The sequence below is a fragment of the Meles meles genome, chromosome 8 (assembly GCF_922984935.1).
Source record: "Meles meles chromosome 8, mMelMel3.1 paternal haplotype, whole genome shotgun sequence".
NCBI lineage: Eukaryota > Metazoa > Chordata > Mammalia > Carnivora > Mustelidae > Meles > Meles meles.
In genome coordinates this window covers 55,438,490-55,466,116 of record NC_060073.1, presented here as the reverse complement: position 1 = coordinate 55,466,116, position 27,627 = coordinate 55,438,490, and the positions used below count along the sequence as shown (strand labels likewise).

The window sequence follows — 27,627 nt, the reverse complement described above, 5'->3', positions numbered from 1 at the left end:
TTGGGAACTCCGAGCTTGCATCCTCAGCGCCACCGTTGGTGCTGTCACAAAGGATACACTTGAAACTAATGTAACATTCTGTCAGTCATACTTCAATAAAAAATAAATAAAGACGGGAGTGCAGGGGAGGAATAGACTATCCAGCTGTGAACTCCCGGGTAAGCCCCCACTGGTGCTGAGGGACCTATAAGTGAGCACACCATGTCTGCTGGCCAGGGCATGGGTTCAGGCCATCCTACTCTTAAGTGGACCCAGAAGTGCAGGCCCTATAAGACCACCTGCCCCAGTACTGCAGGGAGCTCATATGTCCCTACACCTGCCTACCAGGTCCCAGCCAGTGAAGACAAAGAGGATCAGGGAAGTGAAGATAACCAAGACTTCCATGTGGTTCATGTGGTACCCCCTTAATCTCTGCAAAGCCCTATGGTCTTCCACAGGTCCATGGACAGGCCCTGCCATCTTAGCTCCGGGAATCACCCCATAGAAGGACAATGTCTTGAGCTTTCCCAGGACCTCTTATAACTAACCTTCCCAGATCCATCATTCCCCAAATCTAGGGTGCCTTCTCTGCCAGTTACCATGCCAGATGCAAGGGGCATAATGAGTAAGACTTTCCGGTTAGGAGTATGACAACCGTAGATTCAACTCCAGGCTCCGTTCTTCATCAGTCCTATGCCCTATTCCTCTGAGCCTCAGCCTTGTATAGAGGGAGAAGTCATAGTCCCTCATAGGCCCTGCCTCCCAAGTCATTGAGTGCTGGTTGTAATTATCTCTGGAATTGGCAGCCAAACCCTGGCCCACGACAACTCAGGATGCTAGGACCCCCATTCCACCATGAAGAATGGGCAACAACTGTAGAATGGAGAACAAGCAGGGTTCCAGGGCTTCATCACTGAGCTCTAAGATTGGCTCTGCAGTCTCTCACATGTGGCTTCCACCTGGGATTAGCCCCAAGGTACCTTACCTGGTCCTGGGCTTCCAGGATTACCAGCATACCCTCAAAGTGTTCTCCCTGCAGCTGCTGGCTGTGTTCTGGGCAAGGATCATTTTCCCAGGTTCCTTCTCAGCTGTAGGGCAGGCAGCCAAAGGACTTACTGTGTCTGCAGGAGATGCAGGCCGAGGAACAGGGATTTGGCAGGTGCCTAAGAGCCCCAGGGTTCACTCTCCCTCTTGCTCCATTCCCAAACTTTAAAATGTCAGGGCTCTTTGGGAATCTGGATCCTCTGCCGACCTGCTTGCCTGTCTTTTAGTTCAGAACGAGTCCCAACCTCCTGTACCCTCACAGCCCCACCCCACAAGAAAGCAACAAAACCATCTTGGTGAACACATTTACTTAATATGGGGGATGGGGTATTGCTGTCTCTGTCAGTGTGTACGGGGTGGTAGGGAGACAACCAGAGGGACTCCTGCCCTGGAGAAAGAGGCTGTTCTGGACCCAGACTGGGGGTGGGTGGGGAGCAGACTGATGGGACAGGGCAAGTATGTAAAGGGTGGAGGGTAGGGTGAAGCTCTGCACACATCCTTGGGACCACAGTCCAGGCCCACCCAGTCACCAAAGCAAGAACCGAATAAATAAAGTGCAACCGTGGGGTTGGGAGAGAGGGAAAGGGAGGGCACCGGGCGCACCCACGCCCACAGCCCACATTCAGTGCTGCCAGGTCCAGCCCACCTCCTGGCCAGACCCTCTTGTCCAATCCCCCCATGTCTGTCCCTCCATTAGCCAGGCAGAGCCCCTGTGCAGCTACTGGAGGTAGCGATAAGCTTTAAAGCAGTGGTTGCCAGCATCGGCCACCACCACGTGTCCATCTGAGGTCAGTGCCAGGCCCTGGGGGCCATACAGTGGCTCTGCAGACGTGTTGATGTAGGACAGGAAGGAACCAGAGCTGTCGAATACCTGGAGAGTGAGTGGACAATGGAGGGAGAGGTGAGATCAGGCAGGTGGGAGGCATTTCCAGGGAGAGGGGGAGGGGTGCACAGAGCACAACAGGAAGCCTCACCTGGATGCGACTGTTGCCCCAGTCAGCCACGATGATGTTCCCGTTGGAGTCCACCGCTACTCCCGTGGGGGCGTTGAACTGCCCATTGCCCTCGCCATGGGAGCCAAACTTGAAGAGGAACTCACCGTCGGCACTGTACACCTGGCAGGGGAAAGGGCTGGAGGCTGGGGAAGAGGCCTCAGGCAGAGGGCAGGGCCTTAGAGGGGGCAGGGTGAAGCCCCAGGGCTGAGGACCCCCAGACCTGCAGCTCCAGCCCAGTTCTTCCCAGGCTTCACAGCCATGCTTACCACTGCCTACTGACTATCTCCAGGTAGTGTCCCTCGGACAGATCAAATCCGACAGCTCAACTTCCCCCGTGCTCTCTTTCTCAGTGAATGCTCTCTTTCTCAGTCATTCTCAACTCCACCTTCTCCCCTGCTTGATAACCAGGGAATTCACACAACCTGCTGATTCGATCTCAAATCTGCACCCCACTGTATATATTGCCACTGCAGTGGTCCTCAACATTTCCCATCTCGATTACTACAGAAGATGGATCTCCCTGACACTAGTCTCACCACAGCCAGAGTGATCTTTCTAAGACGCAGGACTGTGTTGCCCTGTAGCCTGCAAGACTTCAGTGACTCCCCACAGCTCTTGGGAAGAAAACAAGCCCCTTCACATGAGACTCATTGGCACTTGAACCACTCCCCTCTTCAAACTCAGTCTGAACTACCTGTGGTTTCTTGAACACACTAAAGTGTTCCTACCACCAGTTCTTGGCTCCTCCTGTCCCCTTTGCCTGAAGTCCTCTCCTCCTCCTCTCCCTTCTGGCTAATTCCCCTGCTGCTTTAGGGGGTTCTCCATCACACCTGAATCAAATGCTTCTGCTATGCCCTCACACAGTTCCCTGCACTTCCCTACCACACAGCTGTAACAAAATAACACACTGTAATATGCTACTTCACTTCTTCCCTGCTAGATCATTACCAAGAAGACAGACGGCATATTTGCCTTGTTCATCACTGTATCCCCAGCTTCCAGCATAGTGCTTGGGACAAAGTAGCCATGCCATAAATGTTTATTGTTCAAATGAATGATCTTAGGGTGGTGGCGGGGGAGGTGAGGCAGAGAGGGGTCTTGTAAAAGAGGAAAGGATGTTGGGACAGCGGACATAGAAGGCAGGAGGACACTGACCTTCACCGAATGGTTATGGAAATCCGTCACTACAATTTCATTCTTGTTGTTCACAGCCACAAAATGGGGCCCTGAAAATACAAAGTGGTTTCTAAGGCAGTAAGCTGGGATACGGAGTGGGTTGGAGAAGAGTATCCTGGATGACAAAGCTAGGCTGTTAGAAGAGGGGTGGGGCCTCAGAGGCTGACAGGTGCTCTGGGATGATGGTACTAGGGTACAGTAAAGGGACGGGGGTCCTCTAAGGCCAAAGTATAGGAGGAGGGGTGGTTAAATCTGGGGGTAACCAGGATAGCTCTCTGGGGCTGGGATGTCAGAATAGATCTCTGAATTGTTCCCCAATACCTGCAAAGTGACGGTCAGTGGCCCCGCGGCCCCCAAAACGGCCAACCAGCTTCCCATTGGGCTGGAAGGTAAAGACGCAGCAAGACTTGTTGTCGACCACAATGATATGTCCGTTCCGATCTACGGCCACGCCTTTGGGGCCCATGAGGCGGCCAGCTCCAATCTTGGTCTGGAGGAAGGGAATACCATTAGGTGCTTTATCCTGCCTTGTGGGGATAGTAGTCCCAGCCTGACAATAAAGGAGAAGCTTGGGCTGGGGATGGACCATCCCAGGCCCTAACCACCATGGTCACCTCAGCTGGCCACCACTAGTGCAGAACACCAAGACTGTAGGCCTCTTACCTTGAATTTGCCCTCAGGGGAGAAGATGCTGACCCAACGGTTGTCATAGTCTGCCACAATAATATCTCCATTCGTGTCCACTGCCACACCTGTGGGGCGCTGCAGCTGCCCAGGTGAGCGCCCTCGGACCCCAAAGCGGAATTTGAACTGGCCTTCATTGGAGAAAACCTGGAGCAGAGGAGCAAGGGAAGGAGCGGGGAGGAGGGGAGAGACTGTGGGCACAGAGGGAAGGGAGCAAGATCCTGAGGGAGGAGACCCCCCCTAATCATTCAGCCATTCAACAAGCACTTACTGACACCATGCTGAGGGGTACAGAGAAGAATCAGACATAGCTGCAGACCTCAGGTGACATGCAGCACAGGCATGATGAGAGAGACTCTAGGAACATGACGTGAGGGGGGAGGGTGGATGGCCAGGAAAGGGCCTGAGAAAGGACTATCTGGGTTCATAACCTAAAAAGGATGCCATGAGACAAACCATGCTGGCCAGGAAAGGAAAAGGAAAGGCATTTTAAGCAGAATGAACAGTATGTAAAAGGCACAGTGTCCAGGATGGGCACTGGTCGCCCAGGGTGGCTGGACTGCAAGGGGCACTCCCATGAATAACAGGAGAAGCAGGGTTTTATCCTGGGTGTAGTGAGGATTTACTGAACATTTCTGGGCAGGGGAGTGACAAGATGAGATTCACTTTTGTGGTATAACAAGAAATATACTTGGTCTTTGTCCCCAGTGCCTGGTGCAGAGCTCCTCAAACCCTTGGAATTTTCTGATTAATAGGAATGTCTTTTGTCATTCACAAGGAGCCCCTTTTGAGCTTATGCTAATGGGGTGACTTAGGATGGGGCTGGTCACCAGAAAGACCAAATCATTAAAGGGTTGGAACTTTCAGCCCTAGCCACCAACCTCTGGGAAGAAGAGGGGAAGGCAGAGATTCGATGTGCTCCCAGGTTGGTGCTGGGAGGGTGGCACGCCCTGGTTCTACAGGGACCAGAGTTCCCAAACTAGAGACTCTTCTAGACCTCACCCTATGTACTTCTCCATCTGGCTGTTCATCTGTATCCTTTACAGTAAACTGGTAGACATGATTAAATGTTCCTCTGAATTCTATGAGGCACTACAGCAAATTAATTGAACCTGAAGAGGGGGTTGTATGACCCTCCAATTTATAGCTGGTCAGTCAGAAGCATAAGTAACAACTTGGACTTGAGACCGGCATCTGACATGGAGACTGTCTTATGGGAAGTGATACTATCTCTAGGTAGACAGAGTCAAAATCAGTTAAATTTGCAGGACACCTGGTCAGTGTCCACTGAGAGCTGCTTGCTGGTGTTGGAAAAAACACATGGGAGCTTTTAAGAAACAGTACTCTGGCTGCAGGAAGGAGTCCAAACTGGGCAGTAGCTGGGCAGTCAGAGGTGCTGCACTGGTCCAGGTGAAAAGGGATGATAGCTTGTTGCAGGGCACTTGCTGGAGCAAAGATGGACTCAAGAGACATGGGAGGAAGACAGTAAGACTTGGTAGCAGACAAGGAAAGGGTGGGGTGGTGAACAAGGATGAGCATATCCAGGCTAAGAGGCTGGCAAGGTAACCTTCTCCTGGACAGAGTGAACCTTCCAACCTTTCCCCCACTCCTACCTCCTCCCTTAGCCGCCCAACATGCTCAGGTCTCCCCATCCTAAGAGCACCTCCTTTAAAGCTCCTTCCCTCTAAAGCCAAACCTTGTTTTCCTTCACAGTCAAAACCACTCACTATACAAGCCTCACATGCTTTGCTCTGTTACATGCTCTAGGGACACAAGATGAGTCAGAGCCCGGAGCAGCCTTGCTGCTCCCAGTCAGGTTCTGGGTCTTGCCCGTGCTCTTCCATCTAGACCTGTTCCTTCTTTAGTGGACTAGGCCCCCTGCCCCATCCCCACCTCTTAGACCTGAAGGGATGTTTGAACTGGTCCCACCAGCAGACATCGACTCCGCCTGATGTGGACTTCCAGCATGCCCTCAGCTGGCTGGTCAGCCCAGTGGCTGGAGTCTGCCCTGGTCCCCTGTGGCAGGCCAGCCCTAGCCAGCATGAGAGGCAGGCACCCTGAGCAGAAGAGCTGATGTCAGAGGGACTAAAAGGACCTGCCAGATTAGCAGTGAGGCTGTGTAACTGCCCCCTGCCCACCTTCCCCGCCAGTCTGAACAGCTCATTTTCCAGCTCAACACTGAGGCTTCGTGGTGGCGGGGGTGAGGGGGAGTGGTCTAGCTCCTCCCTTCCACTTTTATCCCACCTCTGACACATGGTCAACTCCTATTCATCTTGTGATTCTCAGAAATTTCCAGGTCAAGTGTTTCAGGACCAACTCCAGACTCTGAATCAATACACACAGGTAAAGGCAGGCCTCTATGACCTACACTTCACAGTTTTCCTGTGAACGACAGTCACTCCTGCAACTAACTGCTGAGTACCCTTATCTCCTAAAGAGGTAAGCCTTAGGTGAGACAGGGACTGGCTGCCTTTGCCGCTGCATTTGCACTCCTGGCACAGCAACGGGCACATGGAAGGCAGTCAACAAACACATGAACTCCTTAGCCTGAGCTCACACAGAGCTGGGCTTCTCCTCTCAGCTGCCGCATAGCCATCTCACGCTCAACATGTGCAGAAGGGAACTCACCAAATGATAGCCCGGCCTCCTACTGAATGGCAGCACCTGCGACCCAGTGTCCCAGGTCCTGCCATTCTTGATCTCCTCTTCTCCCTTGGCATCGGAAAGCTCACCAAAACCTGCCATATTTGCTTTCTTAACATCTCTAATCTGCTGGTGCCTTAGTTTGGTCCTTGAGCTATACCATGGTTGCCCTTAGTAACTTCAGGATCTGAATCTAGTGGGGTGGGGGGAGCAGAGAGACTAAAAAAATAACACAACTAACCAGTGATTCTGATAAAGAATGAAAAGTGCTACAGGAAAGGCTGAGGGAACTCAGAGAAGAATGTGATTAATATTCGGCCTGAAGGAAATGAGGAAGTTTCCACAGAAGAGCTGATAAAATTTTTTTATAAAGACTATTTTTAAAAAGACCAAGATGATTACACAAGGATATAATATATACAAATCAAATTTTTCATTCAAAATCACAAAATGTTTTTTCTCTCCTGTCAGCTGATGCTGATTCAGCAAAACAAAGGGATCTGCCTCAGCTGTCACCATAGACAGTCCAAAGGAGGAAAAGTTCACGAAGTCACCAAACCTCATGAAAGGGGAGGGGAGGCAACATCTATCTGGGAGCCTGAAAGACCCCAAAATAAGAGAAGCAGAAACTCAGTTCTAGAATCCAAGAGCCCACCTCCTAGCAGTTATGAAATTAGGAGGCAGGTGGAGTAGGAGCGAGAAGGAGGGCTGCTGTAGGAGCAGCAGGTATCTGGAGAGGAGAGGGGGCTCCCCAAGGCCCTCCCTCTCAATTCCGCAGTCCCTCTTCAGGGAGACAAAGCAGCATACATCTTTGCATGCATGTGAGCACCCGTGTGTGCACACCAGAGACACTTTCCCAAATCTCAGCTTTTGGACCAAAAGCCATCCCTGGCATAAGGAGGAGAAAAGGAGTTGGAAGGTGGAGGGTGGGACTGAGTAGGGCCTCGGCACCACCCCCTCCCACCTGACCCCTCCCTCACTGTCTAGGCTAGACTGAAATGTTTCCATGTGCTGCCCTGCACATCTCCATTCCTCTGCCCTTAGGAATAGGGTAGGAGTAAAAGCAGGCTGGACAGGACCAGGAATATGGCCATGGAAGAGTTCCTGGCACCTTCAGCCTGTTAACATGGAAAGCAGGGGGTGGGAGCAGCTGACTTTGAGGTGACAGACCTGTGGCAGGGGTACTAAGATAGGGTCAGGAAGAATTTTAAATTTATAGGTGTTGTGAAGTAAGGTTCTTCAAGAGAAGGCTTGCCACCTGATAAAATGTTTTCAAGAACTGAAGTGCATGGTAGTTAGAAACAATCCAGAACAGGATAAAATCAAAATTCCACAGGATCCTCTCCGAGACTCTTTACGATGTGACCTCAGCTACTCGGCTCCTAATAGTAATCTATGTCCAGCTGGCTGGGATACTTCCAGTTCCCTTAACAACCCCCTCCAGCACTTTCCTACCTCCTGGCTTTTGTTTACAGTCTCCACCTGGACAATGATATTTTTAACAATACCTAACATTACGTTCACCAGGTCAGACACTGTGCATTATGTCATTTTAATGCTCCCAGCAACTCCATGAGGTATTCTTTTCCTAATTTTACACAGGAGTTAACTGAAGTTCAGAGAGATCACATGACTTGTCAGTAAGTGGTAGAGCTGGGATTCAAGCCCAGGTGTCCAGTTTCAGAGCCTGAGCTTTGAACTGCTGCTGTACCATCTCCGTAGCTGGTGCCTGTCACTAGGCTCTGGGCTCAATACAAGGAAAAGAGAGAGAAAAGCATGCTTCCTGGCTTTAAGGAGCTCAAAGTGCAGTGAGGCCATGTCCATTTGTGTTGTGCAGCAGATGCTTTCATCAGGTATGTGAGGGACTGGGAGCACCAGGGACAGGACTTCCTATGAGGCTGCACTATAGTTTAGCCTCTACAAGACACCTCTTTTCACAAGTTACCCCCATCTGACTGTCTAGCCAACCAGATGTTTGCAGAGACCAGCAGAGACAAGATACACTCTGGAGCCAGGCTGGTAGGATGAAAGGAAAGCAGGGAGCCTGCATCCAGACCACGTGGGGACAGGGCAGAAAGGAAGCCCCTCAGGTGAAGGATCAAACAGAGAGAAGTGTATGAAGAATGAACCAGATCTTTGGGGTCCAGGAGCTCGTGTAGCCTGAGGCCCAGCCTGGGAGGTAGAGGCTGCAAGCATAGTAAAACCCCGAGCCTAACCATGAAGGGGCAGGATAGTGTTGCGACCAGTGGGAGTGGATAGCAAGTGTGGGGGGGGGGGGGCGGCGCTGGTGAGGGATGGTGCTATAATTCACGGCTCTTAAAGTACTGGTACTATCTTCAAGGGCTGGTTCATCTTTCAAGAGGTGACCTGTACACTGTTTTTTCAGGAGGCTCTAGTTTGAGGACCTTTACTGGCGTCACAGGAGAAGAGGAATGGTGCTTACCTGGATACATTGGTTGTTACTATCTGCTACTACTATCCGGCCGCTGCTAGCTGCCGACACTCCCTGTAAATTGGTGAATTCGCCCTTCTCCCTTCCTCGGCTGCCTGTGGGGAAGGCAGGGAGGGAAAACAAAACAGTTTGCTGAGGTCATTTAGAGTTGCCCTCCCAATCCGCCCTGCCCAATAGCCTGAGCCAGCCCCATCTGGCTCCGCCCTCAGCCTGCTGTACCGACACGGAAGACAAGCTCGTCCTCAATGGGGTTGTCCTTCCGTTTGCCGCCCGTGCTGTACATGGAGCTGGGCCGACGCACAGCCTTCTGGCGCACGTGGCTGCCCGGGCCGCCGGGGGACTTGACGCGGCGCTTGACGTCGTCTGGGGAAGGTGGCAGGTCCCCAGGACGCAGGGCACGCACGCGGAAGGGGCTGCCGCGCACCGGCTGTCCGTAGAGCAGCACTGAGAGGAGTAGCTCGCCTTCGGCGCGTGCCGTGTACACTAGCTCGTATGTGCCGTTCTTGTGGTCCACCACCGGCACAGGAAGGCGCGTGCCGTCGGGGCCGGTGATCTCCGCGCGCAACTCGGCGCTGCCTGTGCGCACCAGCCTCCCATCCTTGTCTTTGGTAGTGACGGTGAGCGAGGCGGGCTGGCCCACCAGCGCCTGGCGCAGGCCCTCCCCCGTGGCCACCGTCTCGTGTGCAGTAGCGCTGGTGGTGAGCAGCGCGCCAAGATTGAGCACCGACCGCCGCAGCCCATCGACCTCGAGGACCAGTTCCAGCTGCGCGTTCTCGTGTGGCCGCTCCGGGAAGGCCTGGGCCGCCAACGCCGCTAGCCGCTCTCGCATGTGCTTGCGCACTAGCAACACCTCCGGGGCTGAGCCCAGGCGCAGTGCCTGCTCAGCGAAGCTGCAGCTGCTGCCGATGTGTTCTTGACCCTGGCGCAGTGTGTCTAACTGGGTCTGCAACACCTGAGGAGAGGTTGGGGAAGGGTTGGGTGCGCACACTGGCACGGAAAGGGTCTCTGTGATTCCTCATGACCTTACAGTACTATAGCATGAAAGAAATGAAAGAGGGTGGGTATGGACAAGGAATACAGATACTGCAGTACCTATGGGGCCAGGTCAGGGGGCAGAAAGTATAGTCTGGGGGAAGGGATGCCCAGGTATGGAAAGCATGGTGGCAGTAAGGCCACCTCACAACGGATGGTGGTAGGGAAGGGTGAAAAGACGCACCTTCTGCTTGGCCCCACAGATGGCCTCCAGGTCGCTAACCAGAGCCTGCTTGCGCTGCTGCAGGGCTTGCTCCAGGTCCTCGAAGGCTGCGCTGATCTGGGCCAGGGCCTCTGCTTTGCGCTCCTGCAGCTGCTGGCTGATGCCCCCCACTAAGGCGATTGCTGCGGACAGCTGCGGCAGTCTAGGGAGGGGAAACATCTCTTAACCGGGGTTGCCTGAGGATGGCTTCACAAAACCATTCCTTCTCAGGGCAGAATCTACTCTGTCGTCCAGGAGATCCCCTCCCCAAGACCTCCCTGCCCTCTGGAACAGTTTTATTTCTAGCATCCCCAGGGTCCCGCAGCCCAGATTCCCCCCACTTCCCCCGCTCCTACCGGCCGCGCACCGCCTCGAGCTGGCGCTGCAGGGCCGCCTTGTGCTGCTCCACCACGTCTCGCAGCAGCACGGTGCCGTGCTCCCGGTGCTCCCCAGCGCGGCACTCGCCACACATGGCAGTTTCACAGGCCTCACAGTAAAACTCCATCGTCTGGCGGCAAAAGCACTCCAGTCAGGCAATGGCTAGACACCAAACTGCTTTGCCTCCTCCCCTCCGGCTCTGCCCTCCTTGACCCTCACCTTCCAGGTGCATTCCCTACCTGGACCACTTATCCAGAGAGACACCCTCTCACCCACAGCCACTTGGCCCCTCCCGCAACCGCTCCTCGCCCTCCACCCCAAGTCCTGGCCTCACTGGGCCTGCTTGGGCCCACCTTGCCTTCATGGTTGGGGCAGGAGAGGGGGCGGCCAGCCACTGCGCTGAGGGGGTGGGGGTCCTCCGGGTCGTGGGCCCCATCAGGTGCCTGCTGCATCGCCTCCATGAGGCTGCTGATGAAGAAGTTGTTCTGCAGTGCTGAGACGCCCTGCTCGGGGAGGATGGACGTCTGCCGACACACCGGACATGACAGTGTCAGGCTCTGGGCAGGTATGTAGTTCTGGAGGCATCTGGCCAGGGAGGAGGGGGAGTCAAAGGAAGGAGGAGTGGGCAAAATCAGTGCACCCCTCCTCATGCCTTCCAGGAATGCCAATTCTCCTCACAGATGTATACTTCATTCTGTAATCTCTCTGGTTAGCACACACGTCTTGTTCTGCCAACAGGTGTGAAAGGCCTCACCTTTCACTACTGAATAAAACACATCCCTGATCTCTCTCAGAAGAGCAGACAGATCTGCATTCCTCACACTGCACAAACACAGGCTTACCTTTCACAGGTGTTTACAAACCGTTCTCATAGAAAATGTGCAACTAGCCCCTCCTCCCATTAACTCATTAAACATTTACTGACTGCCTACTCTTGCCAAATGTGGGCCAAGCTCTGGCGATAAATAGATAAACCACAGTGCCCATCTCTAAAATATTTCCAAGTCGATAGAGAAAAAAAGTCACAGGAAGAGGGTGCCTGGGTGGCTCAGTGGGTTAAGCCGCTGCCTTCGGCTCAGGTCATGATCTCAGGGTCCTGGGATCGAGTCCCACATCGGGCTCTCTGCTCAGCGGGGAGCCTGCTTCCCTCTCTCTCTCTCTGCCTGCCTCTCTGTCTACTTGTGATCTCTGTCAAATAAATAAATAAAATCTTTTAAAAAAAAAAAGTCACAGGAAGAGTTTATAGAAGTAAATAGTATAATGGTTAGGGCATGGCAACTCACAACTCACATGCCAACTCGCAGCCTGGAATTAGGCTGCTGGGTCCAACTCCTAGGTCGGTCATCTATGAGACCCCTGCTAAATGACATGCCTTTTATGAGCCAAAGATCCTTTCTTTGTAAAATGGAGACAGCACAGACTTCACAGGGTATTAGAGGGAGGATTAAATGTGAAGTGCTCACATGCCAATTCACAGCACTATATATTGTAGGGTATTAGTATTATTTATTATTAACATAAAGAGTACTTTACATGCAATAATAAGGAAATGTGTAGAAGGGACATCTGATCCTGGGAGGGGGTGCTGTGGACAGAAAAGCCAGAAAAGCCTTCAGAGGATTTAAGCTAAATCATCCTGCATAAGTCAATGTCAGCCTAACGAAAGAAAAGTGCAGGGAGAAGAGGAAGGATGTTCCAGACCCAGAAGGTGGCCAGAAACTGCATCATGTAAGTAAGGAAGCAGTATGAGGTGGCTGGAGATCAAGTTCGAGGCAAGAAATGGTAAAAGAAGTCTGGAGAGAGAAGCATCGAAGGTCACATGGGCCACATTAGGAGGTTAGAAATTATCCCAGGGACACCTGGGTGGTTCAGTTGCTTAAGCATCTGCCTTCAGCTCAGGTCATGATCCCAGCATCCTGGTATCCTGGGATTGAGCCCTGCTTTGGGCTACCTGCTCAGAGGGGAGTGTGCTTCTCCCCTTCCCTCTGCCTCTGCCCCTTCCCCTCCTCATGCATACTCTCTATCTCTTGCTCTAATAAATAAAATATTAAAAGAAAAAAGAAAGTATCTCAGTAGCAAGAGGGAACACCAGGAGCATGGTACAGCCAGGTTTATGTTCTATCATCTTCATTGCCTCTGTGAGGAGGATGAATTTGAATATGATGAGACAGCACGCAGCATCATCATCGTCATCCAGTTACTGTTTATTAAGTACTATGTGACAGGTCCTGTGCTTTGTGCTTTATGTTTATGTTAATGGACTCAAAAAGGGAAAGCTGTCCAAGGTAACAAAGCCAGTGAGCACTGGAGTCTGGATTCAAATCCAAGGCAAAACATGTGCTTCGCCAAGATACTCTCGCAATAGTCTTGTAAGAAATCTTGCAGTAGATGAGAAAAACCCGGAATTAGGCAGTAGCAATGTAGACTATGAGCTGGAACAAATTTGAGAAGTATTTAAGAAGTACAGCAGTAGGAGGTGTTAGGTCTGAGTAGATATAGGGAGTGAAAGATGAGTCTTGGTTGACTCCCAGATTCCTAGCTTCGATGACTGAGTGGATGGTGCTGACAGTCACTAAGATGAAAAACACAGAAAGAGGAGTGGTTTATAAAGGCATTCAGCTTTGACCTGGCTAAGTTTATTGGAACAGTGGGACATCCAAGTAGTAGGGGCCCAGGAGACAGCTGGGGGAAAGGCAAGGAGAGATGGGGATGGCATTGACGTTGAGGTAGCTTCTGTAGCCATGGGAGAGGATGAGATCAGCCCAAAAGGCGTGTTCAGTGAGAAGAGCAGGATAGAGCAAATATGGAATGAGAGCAAAGATGAACCAGCAGAGAGGTAGGAGGAGAGACACTGACAAGGCAGTAAAGTGGGTAGTGCGTTTCCAGAAGCGGGGAAGGATCAGTGATCAGAGTCAAAAGTGGCTGAGGAGTCAGGGAAGGTAAGGACTGGAAAAAGGCCCCCTGAATTTGGCCAATGTGAGAGTACTTTTGTTGATAAGGAAAACTGGGGGGCAGGGGGTAGGGAGTACCAGGAAAAGGAAAGCTTGACCACTGCTGGTTGAATAGTGAATGGGAGGATGGGAGTTTGAGACAGAAGAGGCTTGAGGGACTGCGTGGCAGCTATCGAGGAACGAGGAGCCTTGAGCATGTTTACCAGTTGCAGAGCCAGGAGAGAAGGAGACATAGAAGATACAAGAAAAGCATGGACAGGGCTCTGGGAGGAGGTAATGGCTCCAAATGGCCTGAGGAGGAGGAGTAGACCCCATTCTCTGAGTGGGGGAAGGGGGAAAGAGAGAGCACAGGGGTGAAGTTACAGAGGATCCCTCAGTTGCTTCAGGCAAGATCAGCTGCTAAGAATGAAGGAGGGGTTCAGGAGACTGGTGAGAGCTAGGATTAGTCACTGAAGGGAGGAGGAGAGGAAGCTTTCTAGAAACACACAGCCCCTGGCTGTGTTTGGAGACCACGAATCTATGGAGGGAAGATCTGCATGGTGCACACTTTCCCATATCCCCAGTCTCTTAATGTTCTCTACACCTCTGGATCTGCATTAATTAATTTTTACTTATTTAACAAACACTATGTGCCAGGCACAATTCTAAGTGCTTCATAAATATTAACTTATTTGTGGCCTAGTTTTCCCAGCAGTTATCTCAAGTAGAAAGTGGTTTCGTCTCATACTCTACATTCCTTAGGGCCAGAAGGTGGGGTTGAGTCCTCCCCACCAATCCTGCAGCTGGAACATTTCTGTTCTTCTTCAGCTCCTTGGAAGTTCATGCCTTCTGTCTATACCACCCTCCTGCTATTGTCTTCAGTTGCTATCATGGTTGCTTCCCCAATGGCTGAAGACTTTCTTCTGGCTCACTCTCTTCTGTTACTGCTGACCCCCAACACCGTCCCTCCCCCACATATACACACACTCCTGCCATCACTCTCAGGGGCTCTGACATCCACGAGGTGATCCATCCAGCATCAGGATCTCAATTCCTTGACCTCCTCAAACCCAGTGATCTCTTCTTCCATTTCTCCTCAGCTGTCCCTTCTCATGCTCTCCAGACCTCCCATTTCTCATCGCCAGTCACTGCATCAACACTGAAATTGAATTTCAGCCATTAAAATCTGTCCCCCTGCAGCTCTGCCCAGCTCACTGAATCTGGGGTCTCCCCTGCAAAATACCTGCGAACTCATCAAGACCTCATTCCTACGCGTTCGGCACACCTGGCTTCCACTACCTTCCTAACTGGTTTCCTCTTTCCATTCTTGCTCCTCTGTAATCCATTCTCCAACACAGCAGCCAGAGGGAGCTTTAAAATCCAATTTATGTCACGTTAATCCTCTGCCCAAAACAAAAACAAAAACCCTCCTCCAATGGTTTCCCATTGCGTTTAGAATAAAATCTAAACAGTTTTCTAAAACCACCAAGTTCCTCCATGAACCTTCCTGGCACTTTTAGACTTTGCTTCATCCTCCTCAGTCAGCCACACTCATTTCTTTTGATCTCTGAACATGCCCAGACTACCCCTTCCTGAAAGCCTTGGCATGGGTTTTTCCCATTGCCTGGAACAATCTGCAAGTCTGTCTCCTCATCCTCAGGCCTCAGGTCAAATGTCACCTCCTCAGGGAAGCCTTCCCTGATGACTCTATGCAGAATAGCCCCTGGCCCAACCACCCCAACTCAGTCCTTGCTTATTTCCTACAAAGCACTTAGCACAGGCTACAACTCTCCTGTTCAGTTATTTGCTTGCTTACTGTCAGTCACCCCCCACTAGAGCATAAGCTCTTAGAGAGCAGGGACCAAGAGATAAATGAGTAGTAGTTAATAGGGAAGGCCCTGCAGTCAAAACTGGATTCAGACCTCAGCTATCTACTTACTGTGGGGCCTCAGAAACAGTTCTTACTCACTGACTCTGAAGCCTAGTTTACTCCCCTCTAAAATGGGGATAATAAAGTATCTATTTTGAGGATTAAAGGATTCAGCACATGTCTATCACTTAGCCAGACCCCCGCAAATAGTAACCAATTGATACACTGTTGCTACTGGTATCATCATTTCTCAGGCACTGATTTTTTCCAGGACTGCTCAGTGATCTGGGCCTGAGGAGGAGGAGGTGCAGAGACGTCCAATTACAGCTGTGATCCGGGGTTGAGGATCTACTGCAGGGGTTCAGAAAAGAACAAAGACCTGAGGGAACTGTGGCATGGTCGCACAGGTCACGCAGATGGTCAGCCATAGGGCCTAGCATGGGTAGGAAAGGATGGAGCTGGCAGCTGGGAGAAGGAGCAGTTGAGGTGGCGGGACATCTACACCTACTCAAAGCTGGTATAGTGGGACTGGGGTAATGGGAGCCAGGAGTGGGATACCAGAGTTTATGACCACAAAAGCGATATTGTTCTGGGTGATGGCAAGATCCAGGCATCCAGAAGTGGTATGGAGGATGCTCCTGGAGAAACAGTCAAGAACCAAGAGGCTTAAATGAGTAGTAAAATCACCCAGGTTGATGGAAGAGCCTGGAAGAAGCCAGAAGGTTGGAACTGCTTCCAGTTGATGACAGGGGGAGAGCAGCAGAGCTGACATTTTAAAGAGCAGTGGGGCTGGAAAGAAGTGTGTCCCTGTGGCAGAGGCAGCTTTCTGTGAAGGCAGAAGGCAGCGGAAAGGCTTGGGTGGAGACAATGGTGAGAAGACCCTGGGGCCAGAGGCTTCCTGGGGCCCTCAGAGTAAAGGCAAAATTCTCTGACAGGTATACAAAGGCCCCTGTGGTGTGGGCCTCACCTGCCACTCTAGCTTCACGCCCACCATGTCAACCACACTGCTCTGCTCCCAACCTTACCAGGTTTCCTCCAGGCCCCCTTACCTGACACATTCCCTCAGGCCACATGGCTGTCCCATGTTCTTCCTTCTGTGTAGAATGCTCCTACCACTTCCTTCGCTAGTTAAGTCACCAACTTCATTTAGTACATACTCCGGGTCGCCCCTCAGGGAAGCCTTCCCTCCTTCTCTGAACTGTGACAGATCCTAGCTAAACTCTCATAGCTTAGCACTTTATTTGCAGCCTTATGAAGGGGGAAATATTTATCTATAGTCTGGCTATATGATCATTTGATTACTATCTTTCCCCTTTAACTAACTGAAAGCTCTTTAAGAGCAAGTATTAAATCTGTCTGTTTATCATACCCCATGCCTGGGATAGTCTGGCACATAGTAGATGCTCAATAAATAAATACTGGCTAAAAGCCTAAAGGTGGGAAGTGGCTGCCTTTCACTCAGTGCCTCAGGACAACCATGAAGACAAGCAGGGAAGGACAGACTGTCAACCATCCTCCCACAGCTCCCTTCAGGTGCTGCCACTCATGCATGATGTCTCTGTCTGATGTCTCTGGCAGTGTTGAAAGCTGCTTGAGGTTTGGGAAGGGGCAGGGACCGTGGCCCAGTGTTAGCAGCTTCTGGTCCTCTCATACATTCTTGTACCAAAAGTTCATCTCCAGCAGGTTGGGGTACATCTGCTGCCCTATATGTGCCCACATTTCCCTTCCCTCCTACACTTTTACACGTGCCACCCCCATCTCAGGCGGCCTACAAGGACTTCATACCTCCCCCATACACACACCCCCTCACCTCTCACAAAAGGTATGCAGGCAAGGCAGAACCTTGGGGCATCGGTAGCGATCCAGGCAGATGCTGCACACCAGGAACTGTTTGTCCATCGGCTGGACCTCTGGGCCAGGGCTGTCCTCCCTCTTCGCCATGGTGCCCACAGATGGTTCCCGCCACTCACACCAGCCTGTGTACAGAGAGATGGTCAGCCCCAGGGAGGCCCACACTTCCTCTCCCCACCTGAGCCCCACCACTCAAATCCCCTGCAGAGAACCAACTCCATTTCTTCCCTGCCAGAGGCAGGACGGGCAGTGACCAGAAAGCGACAGGGTGAAGTAGGTGGGCAAGGGGCCTCTGAGTATGGCTCTGGTTAAAACCACAGACGTAGGCTTAGATTGGGTTTCAAACCCAGCTCAGCCTCTAACAAGGTATGTGACCTCAGACAATCCATATAACCTCTCTGAGCCTCAGTTTCCTCATGTGCAATTTCAAATGGATGTTTTGAGAATTTGCAATAGTGTATGTTGAGTGCACAGTACAGGGATGCCCACTTTCAGTGACAAACCCATCCTTCACTTCCTCTGCCCTCCCCAAATCCTCCTCCAGGAAACCCTCTTCGTGGAGGGTCTCTCCTAACTAACTGTGGCTCTTCTACTTAGGCTCCCCACCACAAGGACAGTAACCATATCTGTTTTGTTTATCACTCTATCCCCATCACCTGCATGAAGTAGATGCTTAATTAAGTATTTGTTGAATTATGGAATCAATTCAATAAATAAGGATACCACCTGTCTGGTATCATTCAATCAGAATTCACATCTAGTCAGTATCAGGTCTGGCGGAGTCTGCCTCCTGAATATCTTCTCCTCTTTTCTCCAAGCACATAGCTACCATCCTCAGTTCAGGTTGCTACCAAGTCTCTCCTGCGACACAGCAGCAGCCTCCTAATTGGTATCCTTGTCTCCTTGCTTGTGCCTCTCATCCAACCCCCTCACAGCTGGACTGATGCTCCTAAAACACAGGTTCCTCCTTGTCGCCTACCCCCTGTTAAAACCCTTCAGTGGTTCTCCACTGTCCAGAAGACAAAGTCCAAACTCCTCAGAGTGGCCAACAAGGCTTAGCTTTGTCTGGCCTATACCTCCCTCTACTACCTCATGTCTCATTATTCTGTGATCAGTCACATTGGTTTCTCTTCAGTTCCTGGAAAACTTATTCTCTTTTTCTTCTGGAAAGTCACATATTCTGCTCTCTTTGACTGAGATCTTCTTCTAAGTCCCCATTTACCAGGCAGGCTCCCACTCATCTTTCAGGTCCCCACATAAATGTCACTTCCTCTAGAAGGTCCTCCCTGATTTTGAAGTCTGGGTTAGGTATTCCACTTTTAGTTTCCTCCATACTGTGTATTTCCTCTATTCTAGCCTGGATATGCTATACTGTAATTTTCTCATTACTTCTCTGCTTCCTTCACTGCAGGCAGAGTTCTTTTTTTTTTTTTAGGCTTTTTTTTTCTTTTTTTTTTTGACAGAGAGAGAGATAACAAGCAGGCAGAGAGGCAGGTGGGGTGGGGGGGGAAGTAGGCTCCCCGCCAAGCAGAGAGCCAGATGCAGGGCTTGATCCCAGGACCCTGGGATCATGACCTGAGCCAAAGGCAGAGGCTTAACCCACTGAGCCAAGCAGGTGCCCCGAAGACAGAGTTCTTAAAGGCAGGCATTATATCTTTTTTTTTTAAGATTTTTATTTATTTATTTGACAGAGAGAGATCACAAGTAGGCAGAGAGGCAGGCAGAGAGAGAGGAAGGGAAGCAGGCTCCCTGCTGAGCAGAGAGCCAGACGCAGGGCTCGATCCCAGAATCCTGAGATCGTGACCCAAGCTGAAGGCAGAGGCTTAACCCACTGAGCCACCCAGGTGCCCCTATATCTTATTTTTTAATTCCTAACACTTAGTATGGAGCCCGACATAAGGATTGGTCCATATTTATTGAATTGATTCCATAATTCAACAAATATTTAATTAAGCATCTACTTTGTGCAGCTGATGGGGATAGAGTGATAAACAAAACAGATATGGTTACTGTCCTTGTGGTGGGGAGAGGTGACATATATTTTACTTTATTGTTTATTTATTTTTTTAAAGATTTATTTATCTTAGAGAGAAAGCATGTGCACCAGCAGGAGGGACAGAGGCAGAGGGAGAGAGAGAATCCCAAGCAGACTCCATTCTGAGTAAGGAGCCAGATGTGGGGCTCGATCCCACAACCATGAGATCATGACCTGAGCAGAAACCAAGTGTCAGACACTTAACCGACTATGCCACCCAGGTGTCCCGACATATATTTTAAAAGCAAATAAACAAATAGGTACTTACACATTGTGGGGGAGGAGAGTGCTAAAAAGAAGAAAGGCTCCTATGAGAAACAACACTTTTTTGGTTGGGTGATCAGAGAGGGCCTCTCCAACCAGGTAACTTTTAAGTTGAACTCTGAAGAATGGAAGGAAAATGGTAGAGATGAGGGTGGGGACATCAAGGAGTGAGGTGGGGGAAATCATTCTGGGCTAAAGGAACAGCAGGACTGGAAGTTCTTAGGCAGAAGGCTCACTGAGAACCTGAAAGGACCATGTGGTCAGTGCAAAGTGAATAAAAGGCAAGAGGTGAGTCTGGGAATGTAGGATGAAATGAGGTCACCAAGAACCTTGATGTTAAGAATTGGGACTTTATACTATTTAGGGGTGGGGGGATGGCATGGTGTAATTTACAAAAAATAAAAATAAAAATAAATTAAAAAGCTCCTCTGATAGCTATGGGGAGTAGGAGGAACCAGAGTGGAGGCAGGGAGACCAGTTAGGAAGCTGCCTCAGTTCTTCCTGTCAGATGATGCTGGGTATTAGCAGAGATATAGGCAAAAGGGTAGACTTATTCGAAAAATATTCATGAGGCTGAATCAAAAAGACATCATGATGGATTGGGTGTGAAAAGAAAAAGGGAATGTCGATCATGACTCCCAGGTTCCTCACTTGAGCATATGGTGGGCCATGCCCAGAGACTGTGAAGGCTGAGGAACTGATGTGGGGCATTCTGTTTTCAGCAAGCAAAGTTTGAGGCGCTGTATGATATCCAGGTAGAGATGTCAAGTAAGGAATAGAATATAAGCTGGGTGGAATAGAATCTGGCTGGTTACCGATTTGGAAGCACTGGCATATTAATGGCATTAAAGCAATGAGAATGGATGAGTCTGCCCAGGGACAGAGAGTGCAGGACGAAGGAGAACCCAAAGGGGTGGAAGAAAACCAAGAGAACATGGACCCAAATAAATCCAAGGGAAGAGAGTGATTCAAGAAATAAGGGATGATGAAGGCAAATGAAGATGGGAATGCCCACCAGGTCTGGCTGTGGTGGCCCAGCAGGGGCAGCAACCGGGCTGGAGGGGCTGAGTGATGAATGGAGACGAAGACATTAACAATAGTGGCTGTAGACAGTTCATGAGAGAAATGTGGCCATGAAGGCAGAGGCAGAAAGACAGCTGGACTCCTTCAAAACGGGCCATGGCTAGAATCTGGTAACCACTATCTGTGCCCAGCTAGATGCACCATAGACTCTGTAAAGATAATGAGTGAATGAACAAACAAACGTGAGGGGGCCAGTCCAGAACCCTCTCCAGGTTTGGGGAGGAGCAGAAGAAGAGCTGAACTGCATATGTCTTATGTTTGTGTAAGGGTGGGCATGAGTAGAAATAGGATAGGAAGGGCATCCCTGAGAGCATCCTGTCCTGATGCAGGCACTGGCATTCTGAGGTTCTCCAGGTAGACCTAACACCAGAACAACAGAGCAGCAGGAGGACAGACTGGGGGTTGGTTGGTGGAAGGAACAGGAGGCGGGAGCTAGGTGGAAGTTCCTATCTGGTGAAGGGCAGGGCTTAGGAGGAAGAGTAGGAGTGGTCTACCGGGCCCTGCTGGGGCAGCTGGATACCAGGCTCCGCCTCACTCCAAACCCACGGGGCTCTCCCAGCTTGTCACACAGGGGTGGAGACTGGGCTACATCCAAGGACCGACAGCTCCTCCCTCCCTTCCCCTTCCTGCTTCAGTTCCCCACCCAGACTTGCTGGGCGTGCAACCGCGGAGGCCATCCCCCAGCCTGAATCACTAAGATTCCCTTCTTCTCTTGGGCCCCTACTCCCACTTCTCCCATCCCATCGTGTCCTGGAGATCTACCTCCAAGGTCCTATAGGTAATGATTTAGGTGGACTGATTTTTACAGAGCAAATTTGGAGGATCTTGAACTCAGAGCTGAGAGTTCACCCTCCTTCCTCAGGCTGCCCACTGCCATCCCTACATCCCTTATCCCACCCATCTTTTATGGCTCAGTTCTAAAGGCACCTCATTTCCTCATACAGCATTCACTCAACACCTCTGCTAGAACGGGGAATACAAGGATAAATAGTCTCAGTGCAGCCTTCATGGGCTCTACAATGTAATAGATTACTACAAGCCAATGTGGAAGGGTCTGTGGGGAAGCAAGGGTTGCTACAGGAGCAGAGAGGTCACCTAACCTAGAGCTGGGGCAGGGGAGGGGGGGGTTACTGAAGGTTGGGGGTCAAGAGAGTTCTCCTGAAGAAAGTGTCATTTACACTAAGAGCTCTAGGATGAGTAAGAGTTACAGAGCATGGTACTTTCTACTTCAGGAGCCTGAATCACACACTGACAGAAGAGGGCTAAGAAATGAAATGGAGTGATAGGCAGGAGCTAGATCACACAATGCTTTGTTGGCCTTATTAAGGAGTTTAGACTTACTCTTCCCTATTTGGGGATTAAGCCTTTATCCAAAGAGCAAGGGAAACTTTGGGGTGGGGGGGGTGGGAGGATTGCAGGGGTAGAGAGGGTTAAAGTATGAAGTGATAGAGCCACAAGAGTCACTTTTTGACGGCTGTGTGAAAAATAGTTTAGAAGGGTCACCAGGGGAAAGGTGAGACTGCATGATATTCCACAAGAGGGGTGATGGTGGCCTTGACTAGGGGAGTAGCAAAGGGGAGGTAGAGCGAAGTAGATTTCATACAGCAGAATCAACAGAACTTGATGACTGGTTGGTGGGATGTGAAGAATAGAGAAGAAAGAATTGGAGATGATTTTTTGTGTTCTGGCTTGGAAGAGGAGCAGCTGGATGAAAGGATGCAAAGTTCAGTGTTTTCATAAGATAAATCTGAGGTGCCTATGGGGCATGTGAATGGAGAGGTCGGGCTGCCAACGGGAAAGGTAGGCCAGCGCCTGGGAAAGAGGTCAGCCTGGAGACAGGGATTTAGGAGTCACTGGTGTAGAGATGGTGCCTAGAGCCATGGAATTGGCTGACATGACCCAGGCAGTGTAAGGAAAGAAAGGAGAGCCTATGACTGTGCCCTGAGGAACCTCAAAATTTAAGGGATAGGCCCAGGAAACAAAGCTTGCTTGCAAATAAATTGAAAAGGTGTGGCCTGAGAGTCAGGAGAAAGCAGGAAGGAGAAATATGGTCAAGACCAAGGGAGAAAAAGCATCATGAATAAGGGAACAACCTTCATTGTGAAATGCTGCAGAGAGCCCTAGGATCTAAAGCAGAAGAAAGCTGTCTTTAACTTTAGGGAGTATGGTTTCCAGAGGCTGGAGGAGAGGAAGCCAGATCCAGAGGGCTGAGAAGGAAGTTGATTGTGAGCAAATGAAGAAAGTCAGTGCTGACTCCATTAGATCCTTGCCATCTGCAAAGGATATGTTTCAAGGCTTTTCAGCTTCTCCAAATTCTCACACAGCATTCTCACACAGTTTCCCCCAAGACTTCCTCCTACAGCCTCATGAGAGCCCCAGGACACATGATTTACACAGCTGTGGCTAGAGGTAGGTGACCAAGGCATTGTTAGAAAATGATGCAAGAGGTCAGTATGGCTCACTTGCTTCTTAAAAATGACTCAGTCCTGTACACTAACCCCCAAGTGTATTTGATCATTTGAGACCTCAGCAAAATGACAATGACTGCAGGTTACAGTTTCAGGGGCTTCTCTGGAACAAAAAAATCCCTGGAGGAGGTAAAGTCATGAATGCCAAGGAATCCTTTCAGTCAGAGTGACAAGGAAGGAAAGTGATGAAATTCACAGTGCTTTCTCCCCCACCACTGCCAGAGTGAGCAGGTGGATGAACCATCCAATCAGCTGATTAGCCTAGCAAACAATCGACTGCCCTGGGCATACTCTGGACTAGACTCTTAACCTGGGAACTGGAGACACAAAGCGGAGACAAATGTACACCCTGCCCCTTACAAGTTCTCAAGACGAGTGTGGGAAAGAGACATGGAAATATACAACCATAATGTGGTGTCATGATACTGACATATTCAAACTGTTGTGGCTGAAAAAAGGAGGAAATCTCTAACTCTGAAGGTGGTGGAGGAGAATAAAGAGGGCTTCCAGAGGAAGGGATATATGAGCGGAGTCTTGCAGGAGCTTGACAGGTACATTGGGAAAACAGTGAGTAAAGGAACAGAAGCATGAAAAATTAAGAAACATGGACCAGTTGGGGCAAGAGAGCAAGACTCAAAAGGGCAGAGGTTGTACTAGGTGTGTTCATGATCCACTTGCTAGGAGTTCTCCAACTGCCTCTCTGGCCATGCCTTCACTGCCCATTCCTTAAATGTCTAATTCCCCAGAGCTTTGGTCCAGGGCCTCTTCTCTTAGTTTCATACTCTGCCTGGGAAATCTCATCATCTCCCATGGTTTCAGTTACCATCCACTTGACTTGCAAAGCCTTATCTCCTTTGTAGAAAACTTTTTTGAACACCAGGCCCATATATCCAATCATATCTTGGACATCTCTACATGGATGATGCACAGAGATTAGTCTAAAACTGAATTCATCTTCCCTTAACCTACTCTTCCTGCTGGTATTTCTCCTCTCAATAAAACATAACACTACCTACCTGGCCAAGTGAGCCAGAACCCTGGGAATCTTCTCATTTCTTCCTGTTCTTTTACCTTTCAGATACTAGCTATGACTATATCCTTGATTCTGCTCTAAAATGTAACCAGGTCACAAGATTTAGGACCAGTCTTGACTCTGTCACTAATCTCACTACTGCAAGGTAAGACTCTGGGCAAGTTTCTACTCCATCCCCTTAGTTATATATTGGGATTGCTGGGGGGTCTTTTTGTTCCCCAAACCTGTGATTCCCAAGGTTCTCTTTCCAGCCAAAGGTACCTACAGACTATATTATGTGCCATGATTAAATCCCACCTTGGGGATTTGATTGCTGGTTTCCACAGAAAGACTAGGTGTGTTAGAGGATGGTTGTAGTCGCCCCCACCTCCCTTCCAAAACAAATGTTTGCTAAGTTTAGGGCACCCATGACACTCCCTTTGGGCACCCTCTACTCTAGCCATATGGTTTTGCTCTGTTTTTCTGAACACGGACTGTATTATCACAACTGTGGGCCTTTGCTCAAGCTCTTCTCTCAGCAAGAATGCCATTGTCCACTACGTGGCTGAGGCAGCACCTGGCACACAGAGGGTGCTCAGTATATGTTGGTGACAGGAGAGCCATGTTTAAATCACTGCAGTTCCCTCTCACCAGACAGAGAGGCAAAAGCACAGGCAACAACAAGACAAGTAAACAAAGTTCCAAGGAAAAAGACATCTACTTAACATAAAAAAGCTCTTCCACAGCAGAAGGTAGTAAGTGCTCTGTCACTGGAGGCATGCAAGCCAAGAGAGGCAGGGCACCTGTCAGGCCTGCAGCTCTGATTCCAATTCTGCAGCAAATCAGAGCCCTACTTAGGGGATGAATGGGCACTGGTAAGCTGGCAGACAAACAAGGAAAGACCTGTGAAAAAGACCTCTGCACCCACTCCAACCTCGCAGATCTCATCTTCCTACTGGAGCTAGTTGTGGGCTTATGCTGTACACATCAGAGACCCCCCACACCAGGAACAAGCCCAGAACCTGCCTTCAGTCAGACCAACCTCCCTGGGGTGCAGCCTGCCCCTCCAACCTGCAACCATCTGTCCCTGCAGGTTTGCAGCCCAGGATCTGAAGCCAAGTCCAGAAGGGAGGAGGCTAGAACCAGGGAGGGGCCTGGGGTTCTCCAGGCGGGGCCCAGGCTGAAAAGGAATCAAAGGGGTCCTTTCCTATAACAAGCAGCCTCCGGATGAGGCTTCCTGTCCAGGGAGCAGCGCTAGAGGAGGAAAAGAGTGTCCTCCACCCGGGCTGGTGGGCTTCTGGGTGCCTAAGGAGGATGAAGGGGGTGGGGGAGCCAGGGGTGGAAGTGGCTGCACCAGGGAGAAAGAAACCCCTCAGACGAGCTGGGCCACAAGATTGCAGAGTCCCATTCAGCAACCCCACCCGCCACACCACCACCACCCTCGGCCGAAGCGTTCGACACCCTCGCCAACATACACAAGCTCCCAAACCTTGAGCTCCTCCAAGGAACCATCACCCATCCACCCGCGCCTCCCCCCACAAACATGGACCTCACGTGAGCAGCCACAGCCCGAAGAATCCCCCCACTGCTCTCACGGACACGGACACGCCTCACGTGGACAGAGACAGACACAGCTTTCGAAAAGCATCTGTGCCCCCACCCACAGACACTCGGACAGACACACCGCCGTTCGGACTTGGATCCGGAGCCAGGCAGACAGGGACACAAACGCACCCCTGGGGGCCGCCCGTCGCACTCACCGCGGCGGAGCAGGATGGGAGGACCAAGGCCCAGACTGCGGCCACTCGGAGCGGCCCGCGGCGCTGCCCCGGCTGCCAGCGCCCGTCCGCCCGGCCCTGCCCGCGGCGCCGCCCCACGCCCCGCGCCTCCGCCTGTCCCCGCGCCCGCGCCGCCGCCGGACCAGCCGCACAGGCCGGAGGGAGGGGCCGGGGCGGGGCTGCGGACCAGCCGGGGGAGGGGGTGGCTCGGGTGCTGAAGACCCACCCACGCCCCGCCCGCCGCGGCGGAGGCCCCGCCCGCCTCCACCCCACCCTCCCGGCTCCCCCAACCCCCTCGAGGCTCCGGCGGGAGCTGCCTCCGCCCGCGGGCTGGGAAGCCGCGTGAACCGGATCCCGGATCCTAATCCCTGCCAGCGGCTTCTGGCTCCCGACCGCTCTGGGGCAGGGCTTCGTAGTAGGTTTCAGGGACTGGGCTGAGGCTCCGTCACGATAACGCAAATGGGCAGCAGAGATTTGGGACTCTGGAAGCCGGTCCGGGCCCTCCAGGAGGTGCACTTCCCGTCTTTCTTGGATATGCTAGTGTGCTCTCTACTGTGCAGGGGGACACAGGGATAGTTATACCTCGGCACGGACCCCTGGGCGGCGGAAGGGTAGTACCCAGAGCGCTAGGAGAGGGGGCGGACGGGGTGAAAGGTGGGGGGACTGGATTTGGCTGTGTGCGCCTGACCCTCCCTCAGGAGCCCCCTCGCCTGGAGATTATGGTTCAGACCATCCAGCGATTCCCTTCCACACTCCAAAAACCAGAGCAATTCCGAATCATCGCATTGTGGAAAAGCAGCCCCAGTGGAAAATTATAATAACAGTTAACAGGGACTGAGGGCTTATTATGTGCCAGAAACATAATGAATCACTTTACATATATTGTCTCCTTCAGTACTCATAATCTTAATAGGTATCTTCTTTTATTAGCTGTGTTTTACAGGGGAAGAAACTGAGGGCCCTTGGCTCCTCAGACATTAACCTTCATCAGCTAACTCAGCCAGAAAGTGGTGTGTAACCAGGGTTTGAGCTCTGCTTTATAGCCTGCCTCCAGTTACCTGCAGATTCAGTACCTTTCATGTTGGAAGTCCCCAGTGACCCACAAAGTGGGGGTTTGTATGTTGAAGCACCCAACCTGGTAATCAAGCTCTGGTCAGATGGCTGCAGGCTGACCCAAACCGAGAAAGGCTGCCTGGGAGTTGCAGAATCGGTGGCAAAGAGCAAAATCAGGCTGCACAGATCTCAGTGCTATAAGAACCCGCTGAGTGGGCTGTCCCCTTCCTCCAGCCCTCCAAAGGTATTGCAGAATGCTGAAAAATTCTGGAGCTCTCCTTGGTTGAGGAGCATGGAAGTGGTGGTACCTGGGCGCTGACTGAATTGAAGTGCTGCCAGGGGAGATTTCTTGCCTCAAACAAGGTTGACATGGGCTCAACACCTGGGTGCACCCTCGCCCTTTCATTCACCTGATGAGTTCTGGTGGCCAGTGCTGGTGAATGAGCCTCAGGGTTCATGCTTGCTTTCAGGTTTGGGGCTAGGGTTACTAGACTACCCAATGTGAGGGACCCAGGATCTGTATAAATTGTCTCAAGCCTCATGAGGACCACTTCCCTCAATTTTAGATTTCTCTCATGTCATCAAATATGTGCTTGAAAAAGCTTTACAGCTCCCTTTCTCCTAAAAGCAAAAGTCCTTAATCATAAGCCTGAACTGGCCCAGTGTGACCCCCTCACTGCCTCACCTCTGTAGTCCTT

The 27,627-nt window shown here is 51.0% G+C and overlaps 1 protein-coding gene across 2 annotated transcripts; it reads right to left on the bottom strand.

The window, feature by feature from the left end:
• Positions 1-1,314: 1,314 nt before the first annotated feature.
• Positions 1,315-26,004, bottom strand: TRIM3 (tripartite motif containing 3). Of its 2 annotated transcripts, none has more exons than XM_046016417.1 (12): positions 25,859-26,004; positions 17,196-17,361; positions 10,939-11,170; positions 10,564-10,715; positions 10,190-10,370; positions 9,193-9,925; positions 8,965-9,068; positions 3,858-4,025; positions 3,516-3,684; positions 3,174-3,244; positions 1,998-2,138; positions 1,315-1,894 (listed from the first exon to the last, which is right to left on the bottom strand). In XM_046016417.1, exons 2-12 carry the CDS (start codon positions 17,324-17,326, stop codon positions 1,742-1,744), a joined length of 2,235 nt encoding a protein of 744 aa, XP_045872373.1. In that variant the 5' UTR covers positions 17,327-17,361; positions 25,859-26,004; the 3' UTR covers positions 1,315-1,741. The 2 variants fall into 2 exon arrangements, with proteins under 2 accessions (XP_045872373.1, XP_045872374.1); XM_046016418.1 differs by having other exon boundaries at positions 10,944-11,109.
• Positions 26,005-27,627: the final 1,623 nt, after the last annotated feature.